This window comes from Rhinatrema bivittatum, chromosome 3 (genome assembly GCF_901001135.1).
Source record: "Rhinatrema bivittatum chromosome 3, aRhiBiv1.1, whole genome shotgun sequence".
NCBI lineage: Eukaryota > Metazoa > Chordata > Amphibia > Gymnophiona > Rhinatrematidae > Rhinatrema > Rhinatrema bivittatum.
This window is the reverse complement of record NC_042617.1, coordinates 67,589,119-67,603,315: the sequence shown is the minus strand read 5'-3', so window position 1 is coordinate 67,603,315 and position 14,197 is coordinate 67,589,119. Positions and strand designations below refer to the sequence as shown.

At 49.1% G+C, this 14,197-nt stretch overlaps 1 protein-coding gene across 1 annotated transcript in view; it reads left to right on the top strand.

Moving 5' to 3' along the window:
• The window catches only part of LRPPRC (leucine rich pentatricopeptide repeat containing), a 312,777-nt gene that overhangs the window by 76,137 nt on the left and 222,443 nt on the right, over positions 1–14,197 (top strand). The window contains 1 exon segment of the mRNA XM_029593332.1: positions 9,496–9,614. Within this exon segment, the coding sequence (XP_029449192.1) occupies positions 9,496–9,614 (119 nt within the window).

Here is a 14,197-nt window from a genome sequence, read left to right as displayed (position 1 = left end):
TCCCTTTAGGTGGAGCAGGGTGGGGGGGGGGGGGGGGGGCGGGGGGAATTGGTGACTCCTGTCACCAGGGGAGGTTGATAGCCAGTGACCCTGGTTCTCTCACCCCACTCTGGGCTCTTATCTCCCTCGGTGTACCTGTCTCCTTAGTGGCCTCCAGAAGCAGGAAAGTACTTTCTTTTCTTTTCCTTTCCTGTGGGTGCTGTTTCTTTAAAAAAAAAAAAAAAAAGTTTGCGGCGGGTAAAGAGACAGCTGCAGTGCGGAAGAGTGGGTAAGATTGTTTCCTGCCGGAAGGCAGGCAGAGGGAGCGGGCCGAATTGCCTGCCTTCGGAGCGGGGTGAGTGCTGAATTTCAGAACTGGGCAGCAGCAGGAACGCTTTCATCGGCAGGGGTTGTTTTAGGCCTGACCACATGTGCAGGCCCGACCACGCCAGCATGCAGACTCCCACGCGGCAAACTTTGTCACGGCTGCAGTTTGAGTCGGGCTTACCTCTGTTCAGCCGTGTTTTATTTATTTATTTATTTATTTATTGTTTTTGTATGCCGACATTCGATCTGAGATATCACATCAGTTTACATTCAGTACTGCAGATATTTCCCTATCCCCAGAGGGCTTACAATCTAAGTTTGTACCTGAGGCAATGGAGGGTAAAGTGACTTGCCCAAAGTCATAAGGAGCAACAGCGGGACTTGAACCCTGGTCTCCTGGTTCATAGCCCACTGCTGTAACCACGTTTTGCCGTGATTGTGCCTCGGGGGGGGGGGGGGGGGGGTGCTGGCAGAAATGAGAAGGCAGCTGGGCCGATTCTGGAAGCCCCGAGGGGGTCGGAGGAGCCGGCAGCCTTTTTGACAGCACATACTAAAGCTTCGTCGGCCATTTCAGGTCCTCGGGACACCCCTCCCACCCTGTTCCCGGTGAAAAAGGACCCAGCTGGTAGCTGGGGAAGGTCTGTAGCTCGGGGAGTCGGTGATCCGGACTCTTCCTCCTTGGATCTGGAGTCTTTTTCTACAGATTTTGTGCTGCTCCTCCATAAGGCTTATTTAGCCAGGAAGGAGTTGCCCTAGGAAGTCCTGGTTGGGCAAGAAGGCTAAAAGGCCAGTGGAGTCAGGAGTGATCCTGCATTTTCTGGGCTTAGGCGGGCCATGGAGGAGGAAGATTCATCGGACAGAACGGATGATACGGATCAGGGGTTAGAGGATCTGGACAAGGACCCTGCTGATGCCTTGGGGGATCCGATTCAGGATCCCGTTCAGGATCCAGTGGACGTGTTAGGGGGTCCCATGCAGGATCTGGATTTGGTGTTAGTCGCAGAAGGTGACGACCCACGGGTGATCCACCTATTCCGCACGGAAGAGCTGGGTCCCTTAATTCCCCAGGAGATTGAGGAGCTGGGGATTAAGGTCACCAGGATGATTCAGATAATGGCAGGAGTGAATCCGGTCCTGGAGGGATTAGGGAGAGCCCCCCCCAAGACCTTTGCATTGCTGAAGATGGTGAAGAAGCTGGTAGATCGGGAGTGGGAGTCTTCCGAGGCTAGCCTGAAGGCGAAGCCATACCCCTTGCTGGAGCAGGTTTTGGTGTCCTGGAGAATTCCCAAAGTAGATGCAACCTGTCAGTGGTCATGAAGAAGACGACCATCCCTATGACTGGGGTGGCAGCCCTAAAGGATGTTCAGGTCCCAAAAAGCAAGAAGGTAGGCGATCTAGAAAAGCAGTCAGGATAACAAAGGAGGTTATCTACCTCCTTTGTTATCCTAAAGGATGTCCACGACAGGAAGCTGGAGATTCTGCTCAAAAGGCTATTTGAGGTTTTGGTTTTGAGTCTTCATGCCGCAGTGTGCGGAAGTTTATTATAGAGATCCTGTTTGTGTTGGGTGCAGAAGGCACATGACACGTGGTCGGGCATGGCGGCTGAGTCAACGCAGGTGACCCGCTTGGACGCGGGAGTGGGCCTATGTAGCCGATTTTCTGTACGACATGAATCCGGACTTCCGCCAGAAGTATGGTCTCTGCTCTTGCGGGGCAGAGGCTCCTTTGGCTGTATAATTGGTTGGCGGATGTGTGGTCTAAGGCACAGCTGTCAAATTTCTTCTTCAAAGAGAAGCTGCTCTTTGGGGTGGACCTGGAGCAGCTCATGAAGCAGTTGATACCAAAGAAGGGAAGCACTTTTCGCCCATTCTAGATCTGCAGAAGGCCAATGCTGCCCTCAGGGTGCTATGATTTCAGATGGAGACCTTGAGCACAGTCAATAGTGGTGGTGCGCAAAGGGGAGTTTCTGGCGTTGTTAGACTGGACAGAAGTTTATCTGCATATCCCCATTCGGGCTGACCACTGGAGGTTTCTGAGATTTATGGTCCTGGGAAATCATTTCCAGTTCCAGGCTCTGTCCTTTGGATTGGCGACAGTGCCGTGCACATTCACGAAGGTGATGGTGTTGGTGGCAGCGGCTGTCAGGAAGGAAGGTATCTTGGTACACCAATACCTGGACAATTGGTTGATCTGGTTGAAGTCCGAAGCAAAGGGTTTTCGCTTAGTCCAGAGGATACTTCAGCTTCTGGAATCATTGGGCTGGGTGACAAACCTAGCAAAGAGTCAGCTGAGGCTAGCCTAGTTGTTGGAATATCTGGGGGCACGCTTCGATACCTGGCTAGGGAAAATGTTTCAATGGAAAGGATAGTCAAGTTACAAAATCAGATCTGGAGGCTACTGAGGCTGTCTGTGCCGAGGGTCTGGGATTACTTGCAGGTACTGGGTTCCATGGTGTCTATGCCAGAGTTAGTGCCATGGGTGTTTGCTCACATGTGTTCTCTGCAGGGGGTACCTGCTTATCCCATTGGGACCCACTTTCGGAGGAATCAGTTTCCTTTACTGTTGCCGCAGGATGCCAGGTCCAGACTCTCATGATGGCTGTCTCAACCCAATTTAGAGAAAGGAGTGAATCTGGAAGTGCCCGACTGGGTGCTGGTGACCACAGAAACCAGCCTCTGTGGATGGGGGGGCGGTTTGTCAGGGGAAGTCTGCCCTGGGTCCGTGGTTGCCGGACGAGGCGACATGGTCCATCAATTGTCTGGAGACCAGGGCAGTGCACAAGGCCTTACTGGTGTTCCTTTCACTCGTTCGAGGCAAGTCAGTGCGAGTGTTTTCGGACAACGTGACAACAGTTGTGTACATCAATCACCAAGGTGGTATGAAGAGTCGTCTGGTAGTGCAGGAGGCACAAGAGCTGTTTGTCTGGGCAGAAAAGCATTTGGAGAGGATAGCTGCTTCCTGTGTCGCGGGGTGGACAATATGCAGGAGGATTCTTCAGCAGACAACGCCTGGATCCTGGAGAGTAGCAGTTATCGACGGAAGCCTTTGCCTTGCTTCTGGTGAGGTGGAGCAGACTGGCGATGGACTTCATGGCAACACCGGGCAATGCGAAGGCAGTTCGATTCTTCAGTCGCAGAAAGGAGGTCTGTTTGGAGGGCATAGACGTTCTATTTATTTTATTTATTTATTTAAACAGTTTTATATACCGTTGAATAGACAAAAAGTCCATCTCTACAGTTCACATTTTATACATCAATTAACATAGAAAAAAATACAATTTCTCATAAATGTAAAAACCCCTAAAAAAAATAGTTATTTATAGAAAAGTAAGAACTTCTAAAATTACATATCTAGATTTAAATTATAAAATATCTCAAGAATATATACAATTAAAAGTTAAATTAAGAGATTAAAAACTAAAAACAAAATTAGAAAATGGAAGTAAAAAACAGGATAAAAGTAACGACTTTCTAGAGATTCCCAAAGGTTACGTGGGGGCACTACCATTTACTCCGCTACGAAAGCTTGATGGAATAACCAAGTTTTTAGATCTTTCCTAAATTTCTTCTTATCTTGCTGTAGTCTCAGGTCCATGGGCATTTCATTCCAGTATTTAGGGCCCACAATTGATAGAGCTCGCTCCCTGACTTCACATAAATGGGCAGATTTAATGTTCGAGATCAAGAGGAGACCTTTATTGATGATCTCAAATTACGTTGTCATTGCCAGTCTGTCATTTCTCCATACAGAATCTTGTGAATGATACATAAAACTTTAAAACTAGTTCAACCATGGCCATCTCGTCAGCTTCTGTAAGTCTTCCCGCCATGGCCTCTTGTAGGTCGAGTTGTGCGCCAAATTGAACTTCATCTGGGTAAGGTGATTCTGGTAGCACCTGAGTGGCCACACTGGCCGTGGTTTGCAGACCGTCTGCGGCTAGTAGTGGACGGTCCCGTTCGCTTGACCCATCTGGCAGGGCTGCTGAGGCAGAGACCCGAATTTTCAGACCAGGAGGATCGCTTCTGTCTAGTGGCTTGGCTTTTGAGAGGTGTCTGCTCAGTCTGAAGGGTTATTCAGAGCCAGTGACTGCAACTTTGCTTCAGACTTGAAGACCTTCCACATCAATGGCGTATATCCAAGTGTGGAGAGTGTTCGAGTCATGGTGTTTGCACAACAAGATGCATCCGATGAAGGTGGACATTCTGCACATTCTAGCCTTTTTGCAGAATAGTTTGGTGAAGGGTCTGGCTTATAATTCCCTTCAGGTTCAATTGGCAGCCTTGGGATCCCTTCGAGGTAGGATTCGGGGTAGACCTTTGGCAACTCATCCGGATGTAATTCATTTTCTCAAAGGGATGAAGCATCTGTGTCTTCCAGTGTAGAGACTTTGTCTGGCCTGGAACCTTAATTTAGTGCTTCGGGTGCTCTGTGGTTTCTCTTTCGAACCTATGTGGAGGATGTCATCGAAGGATCAACCCTGAAGGCTGTTTTTCTGGTGGCTATCTGTCGGCCAGGCGAATATCTGAACTACAGGTGTTATCGTGTATTTCCTTTTCCTGCGTTTTTCGGAGGATGGGGTTTCTTTACATACCATTCCTTCCTTTTTGCCTAAGGTGGTGGCCTCTTTTGACCTTAACCAGATTGAGTTTTCGGCCTTTCCGGATTTGTCAGCAGACTCTCTCCTATGGCAAAGGAGCTTCACTTATTGGATGTGCGTCAGATTCTTTTGTTATATCTTAAGGTGACGAATGCCTTTCGGAGATCTGATCTGTTTGTCCTGTTCAGTGGAGCAAAAAAGGGCACTATTGCACGATGGCTGAAGGAGAAGATTGTTTCGGCTTACATCTGTAAGGGCTGGTTGGTGCTGGAGAGGTTGAGAACGCATTCCACCAGGTCGCAGGTAACCTCATGGGCGGAGTGTCAACTGCCTTCTCTACAGGAGATTTGTTTAGCGGTCTTCTCTTCACACTTTTACTAGATATTACCACTTGGATGTGCGGGTGCCAGAAGAGGTGACTTTTGGGGAAAGTGTGTTGCGTGCGGGTCTTTCAAGTTCCTGCCCAGAATAGAGGGGCTTGGATACATCCCACTTGTCTGGACTGATCCAGGGTATGAACAGGAAAGGAACATTTGGTTCTTACCTGCTAATTTTCATTTCTGAAGTACCACAAATCAGTCTAGAGACCTGTTTCCATCTTTCAAAAGACTTCCTCACTTCTGAATGTTTCTGAGCTGGTATGTGATATACTCAGGTAAATGAAAGATGTACATAGTTTGGTATGTGCTTTGTGTTAAGTCAAGGGGGTCTAGTTGCAGGGGGATTTAACTTTCTCTGTTTGCCCTAAGGTTTATTGGGGGTTTGTTAATGTAGACGTCTTGGCTTGGGTACAGGTCAATATTGAGGAACTGCAGGTGGCACTCTTGTTTATATAGCAGTGCTTCAAAGTTTTGTTCTCTGCCTCCATCTGCTGGTAGGGATGTATAAACACACTTGTCTGGCTGATATGTGGTACTTCAGGAATGAAAATTAGCAGGTAAGAACCAATTTTCCTTTTTCAGATAAGTCTGCAACTCTTGAATAGCATTATCCATTTGTGCTTTACATAGGAGGTCTATGTTTCCACTGTACTGATCTGTGAATGCAAATAATGTTGTGTATGGAAAGAGAATTTCCTAGCGTGTAGCCAGATGGACTCAGGACCAATGGGATTATGTTCCCCTGCAAGCAGATGGAGACTGAGGCAGGTTTCAAAGCTGACGTCACCCTACATACACCCCTGCAGTGACCTCAGTCCTCCAGTATCTCTCCATGTCCAGCAGATGGTGGATGTACTTCTGTGTATGGGGATCGCTGTATCTTTTGGAAGAAGAAATTCTGCTTTTAAATTGGAGAAAAAAATTGAGCCCCACTCTCCTGCGGTGATACCTAAAGGTCCCTCCCCCAATTGAGAATTCCAGAGGTGATTTCCAAGATCCCTCAGAGGTGTACCTTGGTCCGGTAGCCGGTTCCCAGATGTGGACTTTGCTATTGAAGCAGCTGAAAGGCAGCGGGTGTAGGAAACTGAGAAGGGCAGTGATGGCCAAAGCTCTCTCCCCCCACAGCTGGAGACCATCTCTGTACTCAGCCGGTAAGTGCTGAGCCCAAGTACATTGAAAAAAAAAAGAGGATTACCTCCTGATTCAGAGACATTTGGACGGGTTTCAGTAAGACTTCCTCCAGTCTCCTTGCTTGGCGTGTTGTGCCGATGTCGTTCCAGATCCTGTTGGGGTAAGGGGAAGTGGACTTCTGAGCAGGTTGAGTGACCCCCCCCTCCCCCCCCCCAGTTTAGGCTTGGTTGGCACACTGTGTGGTAGGTCGTGGCAGCACCATCTTGCACGCCTCTTTGTGCTTGCAGTAGTACCCTCCATAGAGCGTCGGTATGCGCAGTGCGTGTTGGCTTTGCGTATCACAGAATGTCATATGTACACATACACGCATAACTTACTAAGCTCAGAATTCAAGTAAAGCTGGGCGCAAGGGCTGTGCGTGCACCTTGCCACAGCCCATGTAGGCGCCCAAAATCTGTGTGCATACAATTTTAAGCACGAGCTGACTGAACATGTAGTTACTGTCGCCAGTGGCTCCAGCATCAAAGAAACACAAGCACTTTTCTCTCTGCACTGCTTGTCATATTAGGGCTGCACAGTCTGACCTGGATTCTTGCTTATGTCAGCATTTTTAGGAAGTCCAGGGAGAGATGGCCTCCCCGGACTTTGCTACGCCTGGCTCCTCCCGTTCAGAGGAAGGGTCAGCCACAGCCTTAACTGGAAGTACTCCAGATCTGAGTAATCCCAGGATTGGGTCAACCATGGAAGAGGGAAATTCAGCAGCACATACCTCAGTACCTCCTGGATGTGTCTACAATTCAGCCACATACTCCAGGGTCAAGCGGTCTGCGTAATGTCAGACAACGCAATGACGGTAGCCTACATCAACCGCCAGTGTGGAACCAAAAGCAGCAGGTGTTACAGGATATAGATCTCCTTATGGAATGGACGGAAATACATCTACAGATGATCTCAGCCTCCCACATTGCAGGAAAGACAGCGTCAGAGCAGACTTTCTAAGCAGGGAGAGTCTGGATCCAGGAGAGTGGGAGTCGTTGACCAAAGCCTTTCAGTTGGTAGTAGATCGCTGGCATCTCCCGTCCATCGACCTGCTGCCCGCATCTCAAAATGTGAAGGTTCCCCGATTCTTCAGTCGCAGAAGAGATCAGTGGTCCCTGGGGATAGACATTCTCATTCAGATCTTACCAGAAGAAGAGTTGCTATACACCTTCCCTCTGTGGCCCCTGCTGGGCAGGGTCATTCACAGAATCAAGCACCACAGGGAATTAGTCCTACTAGTAGCTCCAGATTGGCCCAAGCATCCGTGATATACAGACATGCGAAGACTTCTGGTGGAGACCCCCCATACCTTCCACCACACAGGGACCTGTTACAGCAGGGACCAGTCCTTCCCGAGGATCTGACTCAATTCTGTCTTATGGTCTGGTTGAGAGGGCTCGCATGACAAAGTGAGGATATTTGGTGGCAGTAATTGCTACCTTACCCAGCGTGCGGAAGTTCTCTATGTCCCTAACGTATGTGCGGGTCTGGAGAGTATTTGAGGCCTAGTGCGAGTAACATGGTGTTTCCCCTCTGATGGTCAAAATCCCACTAATCATGGAATTTTTGCAAGATGGCTTGAATAAAGGTCTGATCCTTAATCCTTGAAAGACCAGGTAGCAACTCTCTCCTGTTTCAGGGATGAGGTGAATGGAACCTGCCTGTCAGCTCATCTGGACATGGCACATTTTCTGAAAGGGGTGAAGGGTGGCTGGTTCCCTTGTGGAATCTTAATCTAGTATTGGAGTTTTGGCAGGGCCCACCTTTCGGCCGCTGCGCAGTCTTTCCTTGCATTTACTAACCTTGAAAATGGTGTTCCTGGTGGCTAAATGCTCGGCATGTCACATCTCTGAACTACAGGCATTGTTATATCAGAAATCATTCCTCTGGATGACTCCAGGAGCGTTACAGCTTTGTACTGTTCCATCCTTCTTGTCCAAGGTAGTCTCAGAGTTTCATTTGAATCAGTCCATTTCGTTGCCATCTCTAGATAAGCATAAGGATGTGGAAAAATACCGCCTTCTCCGACATTTGAATGTCAGTAGGCTTTTGGTGTGGTATCTGGAGGTTTCAGAACCGGTCCGAAAGATGGACCACTTGTTTGTCCTTCACAGTGGAAGGAAGTAGGGCAAACCAGTTTCGCAGAGTACCATAGCTCACTGGATTAAGGGAGGTGGTCATGGGAGTATATGTGAAGGCAGAAACGCCATTACCCTTTCAGGTTAAAGTTCATTCCACTAGGGCTCAGGCGGTCTCATGGGTGGAAGCTAAACTGCTGTCTTCTGTCGACATCTGCCGTGCGGCGACTGGTCCTCCTTACACACCTTTTCCAGGTTCTATCACCTGGACTAACAGGCCCGAGAGGACACAGCCTTTGCAAGGGCGGTGTTAACCAGACTGTGAGCAGCCTCCTGCCCCGAACTGGAGTAGCTTTTGTACATTCCATTGGTCCTGAGTCCATCTGGCTACACGCTGGGAAATGGAGAAATTACTTACCTGATAATTTTGTTTTCCTTAATATAGACAGATGGACTCACCATCCTGCCCACGTCTGCCCAAGAACGGTGACAAGGATTCGCCTGTGGAGTGGATATCGATTCCAAGAGATTATTCTTACTGGGGTTCAGTGTTGATTGGTTGAGTACATTATGGTTATCCATTTTTAATCGTGTTTAATCAAGTTTTTTTCAATAGTATATCCACAGTGGCTTTTGAAGTGAATACTGAAGAGCTGAGGTCACTGCATTGGGTCGATGTAGGGTGATGTCAGCTTTGAAACCTGACTCCATCTCCATCTGCTGGCAGTGGAGCATTGGTCCTGAGTCCATTTGTCTACACTAAGGAAAATGAGATTATCAAATAAGTAATTTCTCTATTCTGATTATATTAAAAACTGCTTTTCTTGTGGTTTTAATGTGAATGCATGAATTTTCCATTTTTGATTCTTGTATGGGAGATAGAATCAAGGAACACTGAATTCATTGGATTGTGTTTTGTATAGCTCAGCAGAAGGCATTCAACATGGCTGCTTTGTTTTTGTAGGTACCATTGAGGTCCTTAAAGCCATGCATCAACTGGACGTAGAACCAGATGTAGAGACTTACACTAATTACGTGCTGACAGTTTTTGATGAGACAAAGGCTCCTCGCGCTGTGCTGGAGGTAGATCACAGGATTAACAACATAGTTTTCTTGTGTTACAAAAAACCCCGATTACCTGTTAAAATGATCTTGTATCTTTAATTTATAACATTGTAGATGATGGTGGCTAGACAACTGGTGCATCTAGTCTGCCTAGTTTATTCCAAGATTAGTTATTCCAGCATACATTGCTAAGGATATTCAATTCATATCTTTCTGGCAAGCTGCAGTGGTAGAATTAATTAACAGTTGGTTGTTACTGCAAGTACAGTAATAACTAGAAGCCTAGTGGAAATGCAGGTGATCATGAGGCCAGGTCTGTCTGGCAGGCTAAGTGCTCTTTGTGTTCACTGGGTTGGTAGGTAATAGCTAGGCTGGTGGCTAAGTTATTGTGGGATCTTGTTGGACATGAGTGGGGATAGGATGGGTACCAATAAAGGGATTTTGCATGCTTAGCTAGCCAATAGCATAGAGTACAATGTCTTACTTTAGCTATGATATCCTACAGATGGTCATGCTTTATGGCTGACAGCTGGGACAGGCAATACTGGGCAGACTGGATGGGTCAATTGGTCTTTTTTATGCCATCATCTACTGTGCTACTATATTTGAGCTGCCAGCTAAAGACGTTTGTTAGCAAAGCATTTTTTTATATGCATAAGTCTGTAGGGGAGGTGAAGCTTTGTTCCTGAACAGGATTTTCTTATCTGCTGTCCCATTAGGACTATGATGAGGATAGCAGGAATTTTTCAAAATTAAAAGTAATCCAGTTTTTAATTTTAATTCATACTACAGGTTATACAACATTGTGTATGGGATTTACAATAGTTAAATGAAGACATGAACTATTTACCAATACTGTGGTTGCTGCCATGGCAGGGTTTCCAGGGAATCCCAGCCATTGCTAATTCCTTATTTTGCTACAATACTCCAGACATAGGCTATTTTCCCCTGCCAGCAGATACAAAGAAAACAGCTTTTCTGTCACATTATCCCAGCACAAACTAATTTTCTCTGTCTCCAGCAGATGTTAGGATGTCTGGTGGGGAGCAGCAGGATTCTTGCTCCTAGGTGTTGGATTTGTTCACCCTGGTAGAGTTCTTTGTTGTGGAGCAGTTCTCTATGCCAGTGCTCTTGGGGCCAGCTTGCAAGTCTGATTTGAGGTACTTTCCACCCCACTTGGGTTCAGTTGAGCTGGAGGTGTTTGATTTTGGGGATCCTCTCAAAAGGCTTTCCCCATCTCCCCTCCCCTCCTCCTCCTGGGAGCATCTGCCTTCTGAGCAAGTAAAACTTTCAACCCGCCCCCCCCCCCCCCCCCAAAAAAAAAAACAAAACAGAAAAGACTCAGAAAAGCTAGTGGAGGGTAGAGTATTCATCACCAATCTCAGTTGCTTTGCCTGGAAGGCAGTAAGTTTTGGGTTTCTTGTGGGTGGACAAGTGCTGCTAAAGCAGTATGGCAGGGCAAGTGAAACGCTGTGGGATCTGTGGCTCTCTGTGCTCTTGTTCATCTGCCGGTCTATGTGCTCGCTGTGAGGAGCACAGCTCTGATGTCTGTAACCAGGAGGAGATTTCTGAGGCTGGGGCATCTGGGACTGTGAAGACAGGCATTCTCCTGTTCATGACTCAGAGAACCACACTGAAGACAACTCAGCACTTGAGCCTGTTATGCCAGTTTTGGCAGGAACGGCTACTGTTTTAGAGTGCTCTTGAGGATTTCTTTCTCCCATGCCAGCTTCATCTTCTGATGATAATGTTCATTGAGGGCCTTCAATTTGGGGGAATTTCCAAACGATTCAGCTCCAGGTCACTCCTTTGCTTCGCCAAAACATTTTTCTCATGTCTTTTTTTTTGTTTGTTTCCTCCACTAGGCCTTCTGTGTAATTCAAGGGCCTGGTGAAGTAGGGGGAGCTGGGATTGTTGCAACCATTGAGCCCTCCACTTCTCGGGAGGAAAAGAATTGAGTTGTGGTTAAGTGTGCAAAGGTGGCTGCAACAGTTGTTGAGCCCTCGGGGAAAGTTCCTCCTGAACAGGAAGAATATTTAGTAGGGATGTGAATCGTGTCCTCGATCGTCTTAACGATCGATTTCGGCTGGGAGGGGGAGGGAATCGTATTGTTGCCGTTTGGGGGGGTAAAATATCGTGAAAAATCGTGAAAATCGTTAAAAAATCGAAAAATCGAAAAACCGGCACATTAAAACCCCCTAAAACCCACCCCCGACCCTTTAAATTAAATCCCCCACCCCCAAATAACTTAAATAACCTGCGGGTCCAGCGGCGGTCCGGAACGGCAGCGGTCCGGAACGGGCTCCTGCTCCTGCATCTTGTCGTCTTCGGCCGGCGCCATTTTCCAAAATGGCGCCGAAAAATGGCGGCGGCCATAGACGAAAAAGATTGGACGGCAGGAGGTCCTTCCGGACCCCCGCTGGACTTTTGGCAAGTCTCGTGGGGGTCAGGAGGCCCCCCACAAGCTGGCCAAAAGTTCCTGGAGGTCCAGCGGGGGTCAGGGAGCGATTTCCCGCCGCGAATCGTTTTCGTACGGAAAATGGCGCCGGCAGGAGATCGACTGCAGGAGGTCGTTCAGCGAGGGTTCCGGCGCCTCGCTGAACGACCTCCTGCAGTCGATCTCCTGCCGGCGCCATTTTCCGTATGGAAAATGGCGCCGGCCATACGCGTATGGCCGGCGCCATTTTCCGTACGAAAACGATTCGCGGCGGGAAATCGCTCCCTGACCCCCGCTGGACCTCCAGGAACTTTTGGCCAGCTTGTGGGGGGCCTCCTGACCCCCACGAGACTTGCCAAAAGTCCAGCGGGGGTCCGGAAGGACCTCCTGCCGTCCAATCTTTTTCGTCTATGGCCGCCGCCATTTTTCGGTGCCATTTTGGAAAATGGCGCCGGCCGAAGACGACAAGATGCAGGAACAGGAGCCCGTTCCGGACCGCTGCCGTTCCAGACCGCCGCTGGACCCGCAGGTTATTTAAGTTATTTGGGGGGGGTTCGGGAGGGTGGGGGATTTAATTTAAAGGGTCGGGGGTGGGTTTTAGGGGGTTTTAGTGTGCCGGCTCACGATTCTAACGATTTATAACGATAAATCGTTAGAATCTGTATTGTATTGTGTTCCATAACGGTTTAAGACGATATTAAAATTATCGGACGATAATTTTAATCGTCCTAAAACGATTCACATCCCTAATATTTAGATAGGGAAAGCTATGGTTCCTTAGAGGAAGAGGTGGTAACTTCTGAAGGAGAGGATGATTTGGTGATTCAATTGTTTTATAAGAATGAATTTCCTAGCGTGTAGCAGATGGACTCAAAACAAGTGGGATATAGTGTGCTCGTGCTAGCAGTTGGAGACGGATCTGACGTCAGCACGGGTACATATACCCCCACAGGAAGTGTAGCAATTCAGTAATTTCCGTCTCCAAAGCAGTTTGGAGCTCCCTCACGCTCACTGAGCGTGTTTCCAAATTCTACACGACTAAATTCATAGAAGAAACCTACCTGAAGACGAGCCCCGCACTCCTGCGGTGATACCAGTCGGTCCCTCCCCCAGTTGAGTTTCCCGAGGCGATTTCCGTGGTCCCTCGGAGGTAAGTGCCTCGGTCCGGTGGCCGGCTCGCGGCAGGGACCTAGCCCCCGAGTGAGAAGGGTGCGGCATAGAGGCAGCCTCGGTCCCGGCGTGGACTTGGCCCCCGAGCAAGACGAGTTCGGGTGCGGCCCAGAGACAGCGGGTGCACTTCCTCGAGCGCGGCGGTGACGGTACTTACCCTCTCCCCCCCGCAGCCGGAGACCGCCCAGGTCGCAACCGGGAAGTGCCGAAGACAAGGTAAGGCATACATCTTTACTTGGTCTCCGAGGAAGTGAGGCTTTGCAGAGTCTGCCTAGGTGGCAATCCGCCACGGAGGTCGCCATTTTTCTGCCTGGGTTGTTAGGCTAGGCGCACGGCGTTAGGCGCACGGTGTAAAGCGCATGTTTATAGGCGCCCGCTGATAAGCGTCCGTTCCTAGACGCACATGGAGCGTAAGAGAGCCCAGGCATCAGCGGAGCTGGCCCCTCCAACATCAGGCATGAGCCTCTGCTCAGCATGCAACCTCAGAGCTACACAGAGCGAGGAAGCAGACTCCCCTGCCCAATGTGAAGAGGCCCTGGGAGTTCCAGGCCAGGACCGGTCTCAGCCCAGCGTACTTGCCAGTTCCTCAGGGAACACCCTGGACCTAGTCGGCGGTAGTGGGCAGCCGGGGACCCCGAGGGACCTGGTACCCCTCAGACCAGATCCTGCTTCGCTCTCCTGGGTGGAATTATTCAAGGGGATTCATGCTTTTGTCTCAATGCAGGCTGCTCCCCGAGCGGGTCCATACATACCGGATGACCCGGCCCCTGGACCCTCAAGGCCTAGGCACGGCCACGCGCCACCCGGGACCCCCACTTATGGGGATTCAGATTGCCCTGAGGAAGACAACGAGTCCAGGGAGAACTTCCCTCGGGGGTTGAACCATATCGGACCATGAGGTGCTTCTTCTTGAGAGGAGATCTCCCAGGCCTGATCTCTCAATGCCTGTCAGAACTGGCTCTTCCGGGCCATGCTGCCCCAGAGGAACCGAGAG